Raw genomic sequence first — 21,198 nt, forward strand, 5'->3', positions numbered from 1 at the left:
ATTTTTTGATTTATGCGTTTTATCTCCCTGCCTTAGAGGTTTGTATGAAATTATTTAACTTATTTATAAATGTAATCATAATGTAAATCATATAATGCAATTTGAGAATCTATTTTGTTCATATAAATTTTATTCCAATGTTCATTTTTTAAAAGCTGTGTTAGTTTTCCGATATTAAGGTTTTTAATTATGACTGGAAGTTTGGATGTAGAAAATTGTTCATTAACTATTTATATGGGAAATAAGCCACAAATAAATTGGAAAAAATATTTTTATTCACATTTTCGATGGCCAAATCGGGTGTCGTTGTCAAAATACCAAATACTACTGATTTGACAACGACACCCGATTTGGGCGTCGAAACGTTAATAAAATTACTTTTTTCAATTTAATTGTGGCTTATTTCCCATATAAATAGTTAATCATAAAAATTCCACAAGGAAATAGCTTCAGAACAACATTGGAAAATTTTTGAGTTTCATTATTTATAAAAACGGCTGGCGTAAAGAGATCAATCATGTAAGTATGAAGAACGATAGGATTAATATTAATTTACTGTTTTAATGGTCTATTGTTGTTTAAGTTTCTAACATCAAAAGTACGTAAATTTCGATCAAAATAATGTAAGTATCTTTTTTTTTGTTGGTAAAAAAGTCGTGAAAATCACCTTCTAATTAGCATCGGAAATGATATTAATCGTTACAGCTTCACAAATTACTTTACTTACTATTTATAAGATATGTAAGATTCGTTGGTTCAAAGTGCTTATTTTTGAAAAGGCTGTAGTCAAATGGGGTTAAACGAGTCACTAATCACGAGTCACGAGTGTATGCAAAATTTGAACAGACATATCTTATAACCAATTTTTGTCTTCAGGAAAACAAAATGTCCAAAATATTCACAATAGCAAAAACCTATATTTTTATACTAGTTGAGATTTTTGAAGTTGAGTTATTTTGAAAAAACCATTTTTTTTCAAAATTATTCATTTTTTTGTTAATTTAACACCAAATTGTTTTCAAAATTGAGCACTTTGAAGCGGTAAAACTTACAGATCATATACGCCAGGGGTCACCAATTATATTCCCTGAGGGTCCGTTTCGAAAACTTATGAGACTTCCGTCTCAAAATGTGTTTTTTTTTTGTTAAAAATGAACATATTCACTCACAAATAACTCGAAAAGTATTGACGTAGGTAGTGAAAAAACTCTATAGAACTTAAAGGTTGCTTAGAATTAGTCAGTTTATTAAATTTCGTACTTAACTTGAACGTATGTTTTTCACCCGAGAAGGTGCACCCCTAGGGCAACACCCCTAGGCCAGAAGCGCACATCGGTACAATAGGTATCACTTTTTTTGGTTTGACATGTTAGCTATTATGCCAAATTTCATCTCAATCCGAGCAGCTCTTTAAAATATACAGCAACAACCGTGAGTAAATGGACTATAAATTTCTCGAATTTCCTAAACCTGTTGTCCGATTTAAGTGATTTTTTTAGTATGTTATAGCTTTATTCTTTAAGAATAACGATGTAGTAATATTGTTGCTGGACAGGTAAATATCATTGTATACCGGGTGTAATAGTCATAGTGTGTTTTTTCCTTAAAGTTAGGAATACCCTGTGGAATAATCTAGCATTTAAAAAATATTGAAATTAAACCTCAATTATTGTAGTCTTAGGCTTTCTTAATATTGTGTTTTTTTGTTCATTCACTTATGTTGGATAATACAAAAGTTAGGTACGTTAACAACTAGTCACGTTTTTGATCAATAAATCCTCATTTTCTGCTTTGTTTAATAAACAAGCCTAAAATAGGCTATGAGAAATTAACAATTTATACCCCACGCTGTGGGTGAAAAATAGGTCGATTTCAGGATATAATTTAGGAATTTTTGAAACCTATCAGGTGTTGTAAAGGACGATGCATGAAATAACTTATACTAAAATGTAACTAAAAATATTGTGCCCTTTTTTTTTATTGCGATTTTCATTTGTTAAATTTGCAATTTTTAATGATTTTTAATTTTGCAGCTTAGGATATTGATTTTAGAGAAAAAAATTTTAATAGAAAGTTGTAGTAAATTAAAAAACCTACAATTTGAGGTATGGTAAGTTTAATTTCGTTAATTGGTTATTGCAAAACAGCCTGCGAAAGTCCAAAATGGCCGTTTTTTACAATTGCATTATTTATTGTACAAATATTTTTTTTTATTTTTTAAAGCTTTAAAATGAAGATCTTAAGGGCCGGCGTAGCGCAGGTGGTAGTGTGCTTGCCTCGCATGCCGGTGGTCCGGAGTTCAAATCATACCGCCGGCAAGAACAACTAGACATTTTTAAAATGTCTATAGGCCCCAGGTCGACTCAGCCTGAATAAAATGAGTACCTTGGGTAAAACCAGGGGTAATAATAGGCGGTTGAAGCGTAGGACTGGTCCTGTTACCTTCCTTGTATACCGTAGGCCTTAGATATAGCAGACTACCCTGCTATACTCCCAAAGCCGCGTGCGGTATAAAACGGGAGACTATTATTATAAATGAAGATCTTTCAATTCCAAACATAAAAAAAATTGTAAAGCCAAATTAACGAATTTGTTGCTTAGATATTATAAATTGTTTATCTCAAGAGGTCAAATGTCGAAGGCTATAACTTTTTGAAAAAAAAATCGTAGAGAGTTGGTGAAACTTCTAAAGAGTTATATTTTCATATTCTGATGTAAATAAATGCGTAAAACATTTTTAAACCTCTAATTTTTGGGTTTTAAAATAAGGGGGCAAATTTCGTTATAAACATTTAGAGCTGAAGCGGCCCTGTACATCCTGTGAGTTTCTAACTTACAGATTATTGTTGCTAAAGATGAAACGAAGATTTGTAAAAAAATAAAAAAATTTCTACGACCAACTGAAGCCGAAATAATTTTTGGGTTTGAAAATAAGGGGGCAAATTTCGTTATAAACATTTAGAGCTGAAGCGGCCCTGTACATCCAATGAGTTTCTAACTTACAGATTATTGTTACTGAAGACGAAACGAAGATTTATAAAAAAATAAAAATTTTCTACAACCAACTGAAGCCGAGATAATTGTTTTTTTTTCTTAAATCGTAGTGCCTTTATTTATAATAATTAAAAAATTATTTTAAAGTCATTGACTAAAGAAAGACTTATATTATCTTAAAATAAAAATTATTATAAAATATGATTACATTTAATTATTAAAAATTATTTTTAAAATCGGTGCTTTTGCAATCGGCCGAATTTTGCAAATCGCCCGACTCGCTTCAAATCCGCGCGCTCGAAAAATTTTTACGTAACTTGTATTATATTTTGACAGATTATTATATAAAAAATTATAATATTACCATTATAATATACAGTCTATTTACCACTGTATTTGTTTTTGTTGATAAACTTATATATGTGAAATCCAAAACGAATAGTCACTACAAGAAGAAAAAGTTCTATATTGTATATTATAGTAAGAAGTAACATTATTATTATTATATTTATATAACAATGAGTAAATTAAAAATATAGTTATATATGTCATATACATATGTGTATCATTTTTGTAATATTATTTCTTCAGAAATGAAATTTCACATATAAAAGTTTATCAAGAAAAACAAATACAGTGGTAAATAGACTGTATATTATAATGGTAATATTATTAAATTGTTTTCCGTCAAAATTTAATACAAGTTACGTAAAAATTTTCCGAGCGCGCGGATTTGCAAAATTCGGCCGCTTGCAAAAGCACCGATCTTAAAAATAATTTTTAATAATTAAATGTAATTATATTTTATAATAATTTTTATTTTAAGATAATATAAGTCTTTCTTTAGTCAATGACTTTAAAATAATTTCTTAATTGTTATAAATAAAGTCACTACGATTTAAGAAAAAAAAAAACAATTATCTCGGCTTCAGTTGGTTGCAGAAAATTTTAATTTTTTTATAAATCTTCATTTCGTCTTCAGCAACAATAATCTGTAAGTTAGAAACTCATTGGATGTACAGGGCCGCTTCAGCTCTAAATGTTTATAACGAAATTTGCCCCCTTATTTTCAAACCCAAAAATTAGAGGTTTAAAAATATTTTACGCATTTATTTACATCAGAATATGAAAATATAACTCTTTAAAAGGAGATTGGATGTTTCACCAACTCTACGATTTTTTTTCAAAAAGTTATAGCCTTCGACATTTGACCTCTTGGGATAAACAATTTATAATATCTAAGCAACAAATTCGTTAATCTGGCTTTACAATTTTTTTATGTTTGGAATTGAAAGACCTTCATTTTAAAGCTTTAAAAAATAAAAAAAAAATATTTGTACAATAAATAATGCAATTGTAAAGAACGGCCATCTTGGACCTTTCGCAGGCTGTTTTGCAATAACCAATTAACGATATTAAACTTACCATACCTCAAATTGTAGGTTTTTTTAATTTACTACAACTTTCTATTAAAAAGTATTTTTCTCTAAAATCAATATATTAAGCTACAAAATTAAAAATCATTAAAAATTGCAAATTTAACAAATGAAAATCGCAATAACAAAAAGCGCACAATATTTTTGGTTACATTTTAGTAGAAGTTATTCCTGGCATCGTCCTTTACAACACCTGATAGGTTTCAAAAATTCCTGAATTATATCACGTTTTTTCACCCACAGCCTGGGGTATTAATAGATGCCAAATTGTTAGCAGTCAAAAAGTGTCTGGACCTCGATTTTTAACCCTTCGCTTCGTTATCGAACGTATTCGCTTCGTATACTAAACATATACGAAGCGAATACGTTCAATAACGAAGCAAAGTGTCAAAAATCGAGATCCTGGACCTCGATTTTTTGGATTAATTAAGAAACGCAAGATTAGTTACCTTGGGCACATATTAAGAGGAGCAAAATATGAAATACCGCAGTTAATCCTACAAGGGAAGATCGAAGGTAGTAGAGGAGTCGGCCGCAAACAACTATCCTGGTTAAGGAATATTAAGGAATGGACAGGAATACACAACACACGCGAGCTGTATCACGCCTCCAAGAACAGAACCTCAGTAATGATAGTCGCTTACGTACTTTGGTATATGGCATGTTAAGAAGAGGAAGATTTTGCTACCCTGTATATTTGTACAAAATATAATAATTTCTAATGGGTGTTCGTAAAATAAGGCTAAGGAAGATAACAGTTAATTATAAGATTTGCCAAACCGATTATTCAATTTCTCTCGAGAGTACATAACATCTGAAACGAACCGACCATAAAGGATGCAACTACAGCTGCAGCATTGTATCAAGAAAATCGTCCCGTTTACGGCGTATACTGACACGTTTGTGTAATAGGCCTGGATTCGCGTACCAAAAAAAAGTTTATTAATAGCAAGCTGAAAATTTGTTAATAGCTTAACGGTGTTTAGTCGGACAAACTTTCATGTATGAGAAAACTGGAACAGGCTAAATTTTAATTGTGGAACATGATTTTAATAATTAAGGAACGTGTTATTCTGACAAGTTTACAATAATAATAATAATAATGTTTATTTAGGAATAACAATAAATATTTACAAAAAAAAAATAAAAAGCATAATGAGTACTACCTAAATAAACATAAATAACTCACTATTTATTTATTTATCGTATGGCATAGATACAATAAGAACACATAATTTAAAAAAAGTATATAAAACATTACATGAAGTATCACAAACGAACATCTAATGTATTAATATAATGTAAAACATTTTCGGTCGCATTCAGGAACTCATCGAAAACTCCAGGGTACCGCCTTCGGGGGCATTCCTCAATAATGTGGCGGACGATCTGCCGTTGCGCACCACAGTCACACTCAGGAGTAAGGGCCTTTCCCCATCTATGCAAGCTGTCAGCACATCTACCGGTACCTGTTCTTATTCTGTTCAGCGCCGTCCATGTATTGCGGGGCAGTTCAAAGCCTGGCGGTTTCTGATCGATACAGGCCATTTGGTGTGATTCCTGTGGTGAGTCGCTCTCCCATTGTCTTCTCCAAGCGTTGGTGAGGTCGAAATGTTCCTGATGTAGGGAGGTGGCCCTTAACAATGGGGGATATCTGGAGCGCAGTCTGTTCATTTCGATATCAAGCTTATCATGGTGGATGGGTAGTTGATGGTTAGCCTCGATTTTTCGATATTCTCTGAGAAGAGAATGACTTCTTCTTAGTTTCGGCGGTGGAATGTGACTCAGAATGGGAAGCCAATAGTTCGGTGTTGGTCGAATTGTACCTGAGATCATTCGCATTGTCTGGTTTAATTGGGTGTCAATGATCTTCGTGTGTTTGCTATTGAGCCATACCGGCGAAGCATATTCAGCCGCCGAGTATACGAGTCCGAGAGCGGATGATCTGAGTACGGAGGCTGAGGACCCCCATGTGGTGCCACATAGCTTTTGGATTCTATTATTTCGCGTCTTCAGTTTTTCTGCCGTTCTATGTAGGTGTTCCTTAAAACTTAAGGTTCTGTGAAGAGTCACTCCAAGATATCCAAGAATAACTCACTGAAGTTGAGCTACCCTGTATATATATTACTAATATACATACAAAAGTAGCACCGCTTGTGCGTGAGACTTAAAAATATAATATACTAATTTACAAATATAAACAAACACAAAAAGATTTAAAAAATGTATAAATGTATACAGTTATATGAAAATTTATACAAATACTAGAAACTCTAACATTAATCAAGAAAAAATAAAAATATAATAAAATAAAAATGTATACCATTTTTAAAATATAATAATTTTAATATAATTTGTGATATAAATGTGGCCATCAATAATTCAAGAAATGTCGCAGTTGATAATAAAAATCTATTTAGATACAATTTTTATTTTCGATGCAATTTTTTATTTCTTATTTAAGTTTATTTATTACAATTATTGTCCATTAATAAGTTCTTCGCAGAATTTTGTTGATTTGTTCCCAATCCATTGTTTAATTTCATATTTATACCTATGTTTTTTATAATTTTTAAATTGTTTTAAACTATCCGGTAGCAAATTGTACAATTTGGGCCCTATGTAACCAACATATCTTTGAAGGATGGATTTATTACATTTTGGTAGAATTGTATTATGTTTTATATATCTAGTTTGGTGGGCATGCCTGTTAAAATTTAATATTATCTTTTTTTCATGTATATGTATAAGGGCTTTATAACAGAATAATTTACGTACATTTAAAAATTTACTTTCGTTATATAACAGCCCACTAGAATATCTTAAATTTTTCCCGTATATAATTCTAATTAGCCATTTCTGAATAATATTTATAGAATGTAAGTAATTATTGCGTATTCCACCCCATCCTAAAAGGCCATATGTAAGTTGAGATTGTATAAGTGCATAATAAAGAATTCGCAAATGAGTTATTCCTAAAAATTGTTTTAAAAATTTAAATCTTGATAAGAGTCCTCTTAATTTATTTACTATATTATTTGCTTGGGTGTTCCATCGTAAATGTTTATCAATTATTATACCTAGATATTTAATCTCGTATGAATGTGGAATTTCATTCTTTGCATCAATTTTTAATGAGCCAAGATTTGGGAGGTTATTAACATATGATGTAAATGGTATATATTTTGTTTTTTCTATATTTAAGGTAAGTTTATTAAACTGAAACCATTTCTGAATTGTAGTAAAATCTGTTTCAGCTTTTTGTTTTAAATTATTCCATGTATTTGCATCATGGAAAATAGCTGTGTCATCTGCAAAACTTATTATCTTACCTGTTACATTCAGTCTGAATAGATCATTGATATAAATATTGAAGATAATTGGTCCCAAGACTGTTCCCTGTGGTACTCCGTAGGATATAATTCTTCCTTTCTTCCTACTGATTTCTCCATCTATAGAAACATGTTGTTGTCTATTTAGCAGATAACTTTCTAGGATGTTATATGCAAGTCCTCTTATACCATATTTTTGAAGTTTAATTAGCAGTATTTTATGTGAAACTGTATCAAATGCCTTTGCTAAATCTACAAATATACAAAGAGATGGTTTTGCATTATCAAGAGCTTTGTAGATGTTAGCTGTTAGAGCACAGATTGCATCTTCGGTTGATTTTCCCTCTTGAAACCCATATTGACATTCAGATACTATATTAAATTTTTTTTAAGAAATGTGAGAGTCTTATTTTAATTATTTTTTCAAATATTTTGCCTATATTTGAGATTAGGGTTATAGGCCTATAATTTTGACAATATGTTTCTTCGCCAGATTTGAATAGTGGTTTATTAGTTCCAATTTTTAATATATCTGGAAAAATGCCTAAATTAAGACATGAATTAATTATGTATGTTAACGGATTTGAAATATGTTTTGTTATTTCTTTTAAAGTTTCAGATCTAATATTATCGTGCCCTGGTGACTTTTTATTTTTTAAAGATTTTATAATTATTTCTTCAACTTCATTTTCAGTTGTTGGAGACAGGTACATACTATTATTTATTTCCAATATGTTTGCTCGAAATCCAGTTGGCTCAGAGATCATTTCTGCATATCGTTTTCCTAAATCGGTATAGTAGTCAACAAATTCATTTGATATGTCTGTTTTGTTAGTTAGTACTTCATTATTTTGTGTTTTTATTAGTTTTATGTTTGTTTTTGAAACTGCTTTTCCACATAGTTTATTTACGCATCTCCATAAATTTTTAGACATATTTTTGTTAGTATTTATTAACCCTTCTGCACAAGTTTTTTTTGCTTGTTGAATACGTTTTGATAAATTATTTTTACTTACTTTGTACCTGTTCTGTAAATTTTTATCATCGGGATGAGTTTTTAATGATTTGTATAAATTAGTTTTTTCATTTATTAATTTAAGTAACGATGGCGTTATCCATGGTTTTTTGTATCTTTCTTTGTGTTTAATTTTTATTTTCTTGGTATTTAAGTTTATATAATTTTGTAGTTTTGTAATGAAACATTCCATGCTCTTATTAACATCTCTTTCAGAGTAAACTAAAAACCAATTTTCTTGTTCTAAATCTAATTTTAGTTTTTCGTAATTGATAAAATATTTAAACATTTTTGATTGCATGACATTTAAATTTGTGTTGTTAAAATTATTAATACTGAGTGCTATAGGTGAATGATCAGTAATATCATGGTATCTAAAAATATAAGATTTATTATTCTCAAAATTTAAAGAACATTTGACAAATAAATGATCCAGACAAGTTTTACTTGCGGGACGTGTATATTCGTTTATATATGATATAAATCCATACTCACTCATGATACTTTTATATGATTATTTTTTTATGATTATGAAAACTAGCAGGTTGTTTTTAGGTTTATTCAATAGCAAATTTTATTACGAAAAGTAGCAGGTTGTTTTTAAGATTATTCAATAGCAAACTTTAAATAATATATGAGAAAATGTTTGTCCGACAAATATGTTCGGTATTTTAATAAGTCCGATACGTAGAATATGTCAAATGACAGGAATTATGTTGGTGATAAATAGCAGTCTGATTTTGCATGAGAGTTTACTGAAAGGGTAACAAATCAATAGGAAGTTCTGTCCGACAAAATACATGGGACGTTTTCGTAGTCTGACGTTCGAAACCTGTAACCTGTTCCACGATTAAAACTTCCCCTGTTCCAGTGTTCTCGTACATCAAAGTTTGTCCGACTAAACACCGTTAAGCTATTAACAAATAATTTTCAGCTTGCTATTAATCAACTTTTTTTGGTAGGTACGCTGCATCCAGGATACCATTCCACCTACTACAGGGTAACATTCCATGGTGCTTAATGTATGCTGATGATGTCGTGTTAGTAGGAAATAGTGAAAGAGACTTAGAACAAAAACTGGAACAGTGGAGACAAGCTCTGGAGGAAAAAGTTTTAAAACTTAGTAGGACAAAAACAGAGTAATTGGAATGTTCATTTAAAGATGGAGCTACTACAAATAAAATGGTATCTTTGGATGGTGAAATGATTGTGAAAAGCAATAGTTTTAAGTACCTAAGATCGGTATTACAGAGTAATGGAGAAATAGATGGAGATACATGCAGTAGAATTAGGGCTGGATGGATGAAGTGGAAAGAAGCGACTGGTGTGTTGTGTGACAGAAAAAATCCAATGAAGCTGAAGAGAAAATTCTATAAAACAGCCATAAGACCGGCTATGATGTACGGAACTCAATGTTGGGCAGTGAAAAAGAAAGAGGAACAACGAATGGATGTGGCGGAAATGAGAATGCTTAGATGGATGAGTGGAGTGACAAAGAAGGATAAAATTAGAAATGAGTATATTAGGGGAAGTCTAGGTGTGGCACCAATTGATGCCAAAATGAGAGAGCATAGGTTAAAATGGTTTGGTCATGTTCAACGTCGAGACGTTAATCACCCAATACGAAGAATAGCTGAAGTGCAGATTCCTGGAAGGAGTAGGAGAGGAAGACCAAAGAAGAGCTGGGGGGAGACGATAAGGCAGGACATGTTGGTAAAGGGGATTAACATTGATATGACCCAAGATAGAATTGTGTGGAGAAATGCAATTAGGGAAGCCAACCCCGCATAGGGATAAGCCAAAGAGAATGATGATGATGCTGCATCCAGGCCTACATATCGCGTTAAAACGTGCGCCGACGTCTTGCTATTCCTAATCTTCATTCTTCCCTATTTGTCTACATGTCGTCCTCTAGGCCTCCTTCTCTCCTTATCAATACCTTCTCGCCAACTCTTCAGTGGTCTTCCTCGTCTTCTTTTTCCTGTTTATTTTCCTACCCTGTATAATTGTACAAAATATTGTGCAAAATAAAATAATTTCTAATGGGTGTTCGTAAAATAAGGCTGAGAAAGATAACAGTTAATTATAAGATTTGCTAAAGCGATTATTCAATTTCTCTCGAGAGTACATAACATCTGAAACGAACCGACCATAAAGGATGCAGCTACAGCTGCAGCATTGTATCAAGAAAATAGTCCCGTTTACGACGTACACTGACAGCGTTTGTGTAATTTCATTAGGTGGAATATTATAATATCAATGGCAGGAATGGCGGCCTGATTTGCATTTTGTGTTTCTGTGCGATAACGCCACATTACGTTTATGGTTATTAAACCAAATGTGCACTGCAAATGCAAATCCCCCTCAGAGATTCGAGCAACTGTAATTGTTTCGAAAGGTAGATTTCGAGGTGAATACTTTCAGCCAATAAAAATTACTAGACACGTTTAGCCGTGCTAATTTACCTTTAATGTTTATATAATACACTTTCTAGTGCCGTTTATAAAGAAGTTGCTCCTTTTTTTCTAAAAAATACACTGAAATCCACATAGCGAATGAACGAGTACCGAGATATTATGAATAGGAAAACCAACATAATAGCAGAAATCCAAGAAAAACAACTTTGTTCGTATGGCCATAAACAAAGAATGGAGGAACATCGACTCCCAAAGCTGATACTGGAATGGTAACCCCCGGAAAGGAGAAAAAGGGGCAGACCGAAAATTACCTGGATAAGTGGAATCCAGAAAGCAATGTCTGAGAGAGATGTACGACCAGGAGATTGGACAGATCGACGCGGCTGAAAAATAGGAAGCGGAAGGCGTAGGACGCTATAAACCGTGTTATAAACGTGTTATTATATTGAAATTTTGTTTCTGTAGTTCTTGTAACTGCTTTTGTTTCTTTTTATAGAGATCTTCTAGAGATCTTCTAGAGATATCTACTAGAAGATCTTCTAGAGAGAATCTTTTAGAGATATTGGTGACCACATTGACCAATCTTATTCTATTTGCGGCAGCTCGAAATAGATCAGTTGACGTTAGACCAGTCCACATCCTAAGATTGGCCAAACAGGATGTACGTTTACGTACAGGGGCTCTCTTGTAGTGATGTTGAGAAAATAACTATTCGTTACAAAGTACTCGTTACTTACGAATACCGAAAGTAACGATTATTATTCAGAGAGGCAAATCGTTACTTTGATTACTCTGATTACTTCGTTACTTCTTACCAATCGTATAAGAGCTAGTAACGACTATTGTATCTATTTTGATTACTTTGATTACTCTGAATACTTCGTTACTTCATACCAATCGTATCAGAGCGAGTAACGACTATTGTATCTACTTTGATTACTTTGATTACTCTGATTACTTCGTTACTTCATACCAATCGTATTAGAGCGAGTAACCACTATTGTATCTACTTTGATTACTTTGATTACTCTGAATACTTCGTTACTTCGTACCAATCGTATCAGGGCGAGTAACGACTACTGTATCTACTTTGATTACTCTGATTACTTCGTTACTTCATACCAATCGTATCAGAGCGAGTAACGACTATTGTATCTACTTTGATTACTTTGATTACTCTGATTACTTCGTTACTTCATACCAATCGTATTAGAGCGAGTAACCACTATTGTATCTACTTTGATTACTTTGATTACTCTGATTACTTCGTTACTTCATACCAATCGTATTAGAGCGAGTAACGACTATTGTATCTACTTTGATTACTTTGATTACTCTGATTACTTCGTACTTCGTGAAGGTCGTTATTATATCGGAATACCTATACAAAATACCTACCTACTGAGAAATACGATTCTCGATATGATTACCGGTACTCAAACGCAAAAGTAACAAAAGTAATCATAATAATCAAATCATTTTTATCCCTTAAACAGATTGGTGAAGGTCGTTGTTATATCGGAATACCTATACAAACCTACCTACTGAGAAATACGATTCTCGATATGATTACTGCTACTCAAACGCAAAAGTAACAAAAGTAATCATAGTAATCAAATCATTTTTATCCCTTAAACAGATTGGTGAAGGTCGTTGTTATATCGGAATACCTATACCTATACCTACCTACTGAGAAATACGATTCTACATAATATGATTACCGGTACTCAAATACAAAAGCAACAAAAGTAATCATAGTTATCAAAGTAACGAATACTGTAAATGATTACTTTATACAAAAGTAACGATTTGTAACGAATACTCGAAAGTAACTATAATCAACATCACTACTCTCTTGCCCCATATATTGCCTTATAGAATCAACTGTAGAAGTTGGTATTTATTATTACGCGGCCGAAGTAAGCCAATTTCCGGTTCTTTACAGTGTTAATAATTTCTTTGTCTTTTCTTAGCCTCTGGAGAATAGTTATCTTAGTTGTGTGGTGTACATATGAGACCCTCAACATAATACGTCGGTAGCGCCACATTTCAAACGCCCCTAATCGTTTTGACATCTTCTGTAAAGACTCCAGCCTTCTACTTCGTAGAGGAGGACACTAAAGACATAACTTCTAAGGATTTTTATGCGTATATTGATACTTCGCGGACCTCATAAGAAGAGGAAGAAGACACGCATGGCTTCAAAACGTTAATGGTTTGGACTAACATCGATCGAGTTATTCAGAAACGCCGCAAACAAAATTAAAATTGCTATGATGATAGCCAACGGTTTTTATTTTGTAGCTATGATCCCAAGTATCCGTAATATTACGGCCCAAATAGCATATTTTCTGTCCTCTTTCTAACCGTTTATTGTTTATTTTAATTTTGTTCGTTTATGTTGGTGTTTTTACTAATGATCATTATTTTTGTCTTCTTACAATTTAGTGTTAGGCCGTATTTGTTACATGTTTCTACAACATTATCCATCATCCTCTGGAGCCCCTGCGCACTATCTGCCAGCAATACTGTATCGTCTGCATATCTAATATAACACCTTTTTGTTAAGACATTTATTTTGAGCTAAACAATACGGAGGGACATGTCCAACTCAACACATGTGGTTGTTGAGTAGGATAGGATTTATCGATTTCGTTCAACTCACTAAATCAACCGGCTTCGGAATACGTTCAGCTCACCTGTTCCGATGAGTAGGTAGTTTATTCTCCGTTCAACACACCAGTAACTCATTTCTGTTCGGTGTTTTATACTGTCAGAGACGGTATAGTAGGCAGCTGACGAAAGTCAAGAAAAGGGCTTATTAGGCAATATTCAAACTAAAATATACATTCCCCTAGAGGAAGGAAAGCTACTCATGTGAATTTTCATTTTAAATTTTTCCTAATTTTCCTAGAAATATACAAAGTTTGACATTTTGCTTTAAATATTCAATAACTAGAAACTATGAGGCAGGGACTTATACAGAAACAAACAAAAAAGAAACTGAATATAAATATTTTCTTTAAGTTATGAATTCATGCCAACGGATGAAATGTTTTAGACAGTGTTTCAGTAAGCACTTATAATAATATAATCTTTTAAATATTTTTATGTTACAATCTTTTTCAAATGATATTTATCTAAAATATAAAGGTTGTTTTGGAAGCTTTTATTACTGTGCAAAGCAAATTGCTACTTATTACATACACACATTGAAAAAATTGTTGGATTAAGGGCGTAGGCTCAAAAGTTCGCGCCAATGTGTTTTAAATGCATTAATTTTTTTCGAATCCTGAGAGAACCAATACGTCTTTTTGAAAAATTTTAGCGCTAAATGAAAGATTGCATTATTACCGAGGGCCAAAAGTCCCTGAAAACTTCTATAATGTTTATTTTAATAAGTTACAGGGGTGAAAAAAGCGAAAATTTAGTGTGATTTTTCTTCAAATACCTCATTCAAAAGAAACTTTTTGGTTATTCTAAGGGACTTTTGGCCCTTCGTAATGATATAATATTTCATTTCGCGTTTAAATTTTTCAAAACTAATTATTAGTTTTCTCAGGATTCGACAAAAATGATTGCATTTAAAACACATTGCTGCAAAATTTTGGGGCTAGGCCCTTAACAATTATTTAAAAAATGACAATGTTGAAAGTTATAAGTTCAATTCAACATTTTATTGGTACACATCTCCATATTTAATATAGAGTCATATCAGAATTTCAATATACAGTCGACTCGCGTTAATTCAAACCTGTGATAATTCGAAACTCTCTATAATTCAAAGTTATCACGAGTTCCCTACAAAATCTCTTTATATTTCGAACTAAATCAATACATTTTTATGCACTTGGTAATTCGAACGAAAAAATTATTGCTATATGACAAAACGACGCGTTAATTCGAACTCATCGGCGTCCAACACTCGACAATTCAAAGTTGCAGAGAGAAAGAGGCGAAAAGATTGTAGTAAGTACAGTTTTCAAACTTGTTTCGCCTTTGTTTCAGTTAAGGAAGCAAGATCCTCATTCGATACCTTGTCTACAGAACGAAAGTGATGAAAAAGCATTTCAGGCATTTTTTCTCTTAAAAAAATTATTGAGCAGTCTGAGCAGCAGCAATGTGCTTTGAAGCAAAGCGGTATAATAGAGTTCTTTCGAAAGATTGATTAATTCACATTATGAATACATACATGTATGTACACGAATGTACCTCCAAACTTTTGTCATCGTTATAGAATAGCAGTTACTAAATAATGATTAATCAACACTTAATAATTCGAAGTTATTTATTTTCTCTCACAAATTTCGAACCATTTGATATTTCAAACACTCGATAATTCATAATATTTTAAGAGTCCCTCGAGTTTCGAATTAACGAGAGTGACTGTATTGGGACCGTGTAAGTTCGGAAAAGCGACACCTGTTTTCATAGCTCGGCGAACTTTTTTCGCACTTTTAATTATATTGGTCAATCATATTGGTCCTGGTTGCTGGAAAATTGTCAAAAAGGCCAAAGCCCAAGAAAAAATTAAAAGAAGAAAAAGTAAGACTGAGGTTATGTTATTAAAAGGTAAACAATTGTATGTAGCAAATAATAGTATATTATTCAACGAGCATGTAATGAAGGCTATTACTCACGATGATGAAGTTTGCGACACGATCCGTAGGCGAGTGTCGTAATTCATCAGAGTGAGTAATATCCATTACATGCGAGTAGAATACTATACTTTTTCTACGACCTTTTTTTATTTTAATTAGTAAAAAATTTAATTATCAACTACTCAAGATTTAAATTATTATAATTTTTCAAGAATACCTAAATGCTATTTACCCCTAGTACGTGGCTGAATAACTGGTTGCCTACTATTACCAAATTATTATTTATTGTAAAAATACAACTAGAAATAGTCAATCAAGTTCTATTCGTTTCCGAAAAATTATAAGCTTAAATTTGTACCTACTGTCAATTAATCTAATAAATAGGAAATGGCTGTCGGTGGACGTATTTCAATAGTTATAATGTATATTTACATTTAACTATATATAATATAATAATATAACTATACATAATATATTATAACATATTTAACACAATATAACTTGACAAATAAACACAATATTAGTATAAATTCCAATTAGGCAATCCAAACCACGTGATTTTTAATGACAGGACGTATGGCAGGCAATTCAGCGTTGCCAGAGTTGTTAAAATTGTACCAATTTGATACAATTAACAACCAAACTTTTGATACTAAAGTCTCCTAAAGTAAAAACCTAAAATTTTGTGACATAAGAAATTTGCTTCAAATAATATTAAACGACGTTTTTTTAAGTTTTTGTACAAAATGTGTTGGTTTAGTACTTTGTGTCACTATTCCAGTCATTCCGGTGCATTTACAAAAATCTCTCTGGCAACACTGCACACAAGCGATTTTATTGGATACTTTATTTAAATTAAAATTTCAAATTTAAGATACAATGTGGTATTACTAAGTACCTAAAATAATAAAATATATATTACCCCGATGATTTTACCTAAAATCTATTTTAGGGATGCTCAATATTATTTTTTATTAAACTTATAAAACATAAAATTTGTTAACCTAGCTTTCTTCAATCTTCCAAATTACTTAGTTAAAACTTTTTAACTACTTATTAAAGTTTATTGACGTAAGCAATATTTGTTACTATGTCACAGAAGTATTTAGCAATACTTACATGGACATAAAATACGAAAATTACTTTAAAATACTAAAATAACACTATACTATCATATGCCTTCAATGTATTGCATGCCAATCGCCAGACATATTGGAATAGTTTGACAGATCGTTGGATTCCCTAATTAACATCAATAAAATGAGCTAATGTCACTGTCACTAAAATAAATGATAGACGTCAAAATTTTTAGTAAACAAGATATAAACGTAAAAAATATACTGACATTGTTACAGTTAAAATTCGTTTAAAAATTTTTTGAAGTTAATTATTGATATAAATTACAATAATTATTGTTTTAAATAAACAACTTTAAGTAAGTTTATTTGCAGTTTATATACGATTAATATTAAAAGTGGCATGCGTCCCTTGAATCTAACTTCAGCCCGTGAGTAATGACCCGTGAGTAACTTCAGCCCGTGAGTAATGAATTATTACTCACGGGTACAGTAATGGGTGCTATTATCAATGAAAAAATAGCGAATAATGAGCATGTTATTAAACGGTCGTAGAAAAAATTAATTATTAAAATACAGTACTGCAAGCAAAATACAATTAATAAATTTACTTTTATATAATACTTGCATATCGTATCAATATTGTGGAGTAACATATAATTTTTCTTCTCCAATGACAGTAGGTATGAAATATACGTCAATTTGACAATTTCAATTGACAATATGAATTATGTAAGAAAGTTGCAACATTTTTTCGCTATTCGCGCACGATCGTTTCTCGTATCCCCCCAAGTACTTGCACACCGCAAATAGAAAAGACTGAAGAAAGTAGTCAGGCTTCAGAGCTGGAAGAGCTTGCCCGCCTCCTCATTCCTTAAGCCCTTGTTAATGCATGATAACACCCCTCTATATTTATCAATCAACGATAATACTCTAAATATTGTTAACTTGCTATCTTCATTGGCTGCGATCCTGCACCAAATTAACGGATTCATGTAGGGAGTTTCCTACCAGAATCTTCATTTGCTCTGCTCATCATGTTGGACAACTTCCTCTTGATCTTTTTCCATTGTTGATTGAATAAAAATAATTGAATATGTTGTTTGTTTTAGCCGCTCCACGAGAGCCACCGTCGCAGGTCTCCGGTGGGCAGTACTCCGAGCAGACGTCCTAAAGCCACCTCCACCCCTCAACTTTTAGAAGGATCCAGCTCAGATAACAAGTAAGTATTTCATTTTCATTTCAGTAACTTTTGATTAGTGTGGTTGTGGTATGGTCTTAGACAGTGCACTGGAATAAATATTACCTCCCCTTATTAACTTATTTATTCTTAGCACATAAGCAAAACGCTTAGACAGGTCGATTTTTAAAATAATCATAGTATATTATAGCATCAATGTTTCGAACTTTACGCGATCCCTCTTCAGGCGACAGGCATAACTTTGATTTTTTTAAATGGGAAAGTACATGACGTGACACCTCATTTCAAAGTTTTTAAAATACTGATTACAAAAATGTAATACACTTTAATCCTTTTTGAGAGCGTAGGTGCAAAATTTCGATCGAATTATTTTTAAATGCATTCGTTTTTTTTCGAATCCTGAGAAAACTAATAAGTATTTTTGAAAAATTTAAACGCAGAATGAAATATTACAGTATTATTGAGGGTGAAAAGCTCCTGAGAACTTCTATAGTGTTTATTTTAGTAAGTCACAGGGATGAAAATAGATAAAATTTAGTCTGATTTTTAATTTCAAATGTATCATTCAAATGAAACTTTTTGGTTATTCTAAGGGACTTTCAGCCCTCCGTATTAATGCAATCTTTCAATCTGCATTTAAATTTTTCAAAAATACTTATTAGTTTTTTAAGGATTTGAAAAAAATGAATGCGTTTAAAAAGACTTCCATCGAAATTTTACGCCTACGCTATCAAATAAGATTAAAGTATTATACATTTTGGTAATAAATATTTCAAAAGCTTTTAAATGAGGTGTCAAATGATGTACTTTCCCATTTAAAAAAATCAAAGTTATGCCTGTCACCAGAAGAGGGATCGGGTAAAGTTCGAAACATTGATGCTATAATATACTATAATTCTTTTAAAAATCGACCTGTCCGAGCGTTTTGCTTATGTGCTAAAAATAATTAAGTTAATAAGTGGAGTAACACTTATTCCAGCGCACTGTATATTCCTAATTCCTTTTAAGCGAATTATATTATAAAACGAGCATTTTTCCGATTAATACAAAAGATAGTATGTTTTGACTTAACCTGTTCTCAGAACGAATTAAGTTACTAACTAACGATATTTTAATAGGCCAGACGAGATTTGTCGAAAAGTAGACCATAATGGATATTTTCCATAAGGGTCTACTTTTTACTTGAATCACTTCAGAGTGATATATCTATCAATAATCACGATATGGGCGATCGCAAACCGTATGCTTAATTTTTTATTTACCAAAATGTAAAAATATCGAAAATTTTTGCTTTTTGCGCCCATACTTTCACCTAATCCTCATATAACTCAAGAAATATTGCTCCTACAAAATACAGGGTGTAACAAAAATACAGGTCATAAATTAAATCACATATTCTGGGACCAAAAATAGTTCGATTGAACCTAACTTACCTAGTCCAAATGAGCATACAAAAAAAGTTACAGCCCTTTGAAATAACAAGATAAAAATCGATTTTTTCCAATATATCAAAAACTATTAGAGATTTTTTAATGAAAATGGAGACGTGGTATTTCTATGGCATAAAAATTGTATGGGGTTTTGTTCCCTTAAACCCCCCAAAACTTTTTTGTTCGTTCCAATTAAATTATTATTGTGGTACCATTAATTAAACACAATGTTTTTAAAACTTTTTTGCCTCCTAGTACTTTTTCGAAAAGCTAGTTTTTATCGAGATATTTTGAATATTTGTCAAATCCACCACATATTTGTATATGGTAAAGTACGATTGTAGAGACCTGGTAATAATATAAATTTTTTTTTATAAATTACAATTTGAGGTATATTTTGAACCATATTAGAAAAGAAGCCACATCTCGATAAAAGGTGCCTCATCGGAAAAATACTAAGAGGCAAAAAAGTTTTAGAAACATCCTGTTTAGCTAAAGGTACCGCAATAATAGTTTAATTGGAACGTACACAAACATTTGGGGGGTTTAAAGGCACAGAACCCCCATAAAATTTTTATGTAAACATATTAAAAAAGAAGCCGCATCTCGATTAAAACTGGCTTATCAAAAAAATATTAAAAGGCAAAAAAGTTTTAAAAACATTTTATATAACTAAGGGTACCACAATAATAACTTAATTGGAACGTACAAAAAAGTTTGGAGGGGTTTAAGGGAACCAAACCCCCATAAAATTTTTATAGGGTGCACAAATTTAACTATAATTTATTTCTAAAATATTCCTGCCATAAGAATGCCACGTGTCCATTTTCATTAAAAAATCTCTAATATTGTTCGATATATCGGAAAAAATCGATTTTTATCGTGTAAATTCAAAGGGCTATAACTTCTTTTGTGTGCATATTTGTACTAAGGTAAGTTAGGTTCAATCGAACTATTTTTAGTCCCAGAATATGTGATTTAATTTATGACCTGTATTTTTGTTACACCCTGTATATAGAGGATGAAAGTTTCGCTTTTCAATTTTACATAATATTTGACCAGTTAAAAATTGAAAATTTAAAATTTATTGTTTAAAAATAACAATAATTGGGAAAAAGAGCAAAAAAATGTAGTTCCCTCCTTTAAATTTTTTCACCCCCTTTAACATAACTTATAGCTTTCGTGTTCCGCCTAGAAAAACTTTATAATATTGCTGAAACGTAGGCTAAATTTCTTTGGGAAATGGTACACAACAAAAATGCAAATTTGCAAAATTATGGCTGAGTTTAAAATACACACTTTAAATAGTTGACAATTTTTTTTGCATAAAGAAAGGATCAACTAGGAGAGCCTAGTGGTAGGGGAGCCAAGTATGCTAAATGTGCAGCCCCCGTTATAGGGGCCTATTGGGTTGTGAAAAGTAGGTCCTAAAACCAAAAAAAGTTAAGTAAAGTTTTCCATTTTAGTGGGGACTTTCCATTTTTAATTTAATTTTCCATTTCCAACAATCGTTTTTTAGTACGTTCTTTAAAGGTGTATTGCAAAAATAATAAATTTTAAAGAACTGATTGGATTGACATGAAATTTGGCATACACATAGCTAACAAGTCAAAGAAAAAAAAGTGATATTGTGCTGATGTGTGCTTTTGCACTAGGGGTGAGTTTCACCCCCTTTTAAAGGGATAAAATGACTAAT

The 21,198-nt window shown here is 31.7% G+C and overlaps 1 protein-coding gene across 3 annotated transcripts in view; it reads left to right on the forward strand.

Annotated features, from left to right (window-relative positions):
* Window positions 1-21,198, forward strand: part of LOC126879961 (serine-rich adhesin for platelets) — a 960,737-nt gene that overhangs the window by 667,196 nt on the left and 272,343 nt on the right. For all 3 annotated transcript variants that reach the window (XM_050643380.1, XM_050643382.1, XM_050643381.1), the window contains one exon: window positions 17,984-18,093. In XM_050643380.1, coding sequence (XP_050499337.1) covers window positions 17,984-18,093 — 110 coding nt within the window. The remainder of the gene's footprint in view (window positions 1-17,983; window positions 18,094-21,198) is intronic.

This window comes from Diabrotica virgifera, chromosome 2, assembly GCF_917563875.1.
Source record: "Diabrotica virgifera virgifera chromosome 2, PGI_DIABVI_V3a".
Lineage (NCBI taxonomy): Eukaryota > Metazoa > Arthropoda > Insecta > Coleoptera > Chrysomelidae > Diabrotica > Diabrotica virgifera.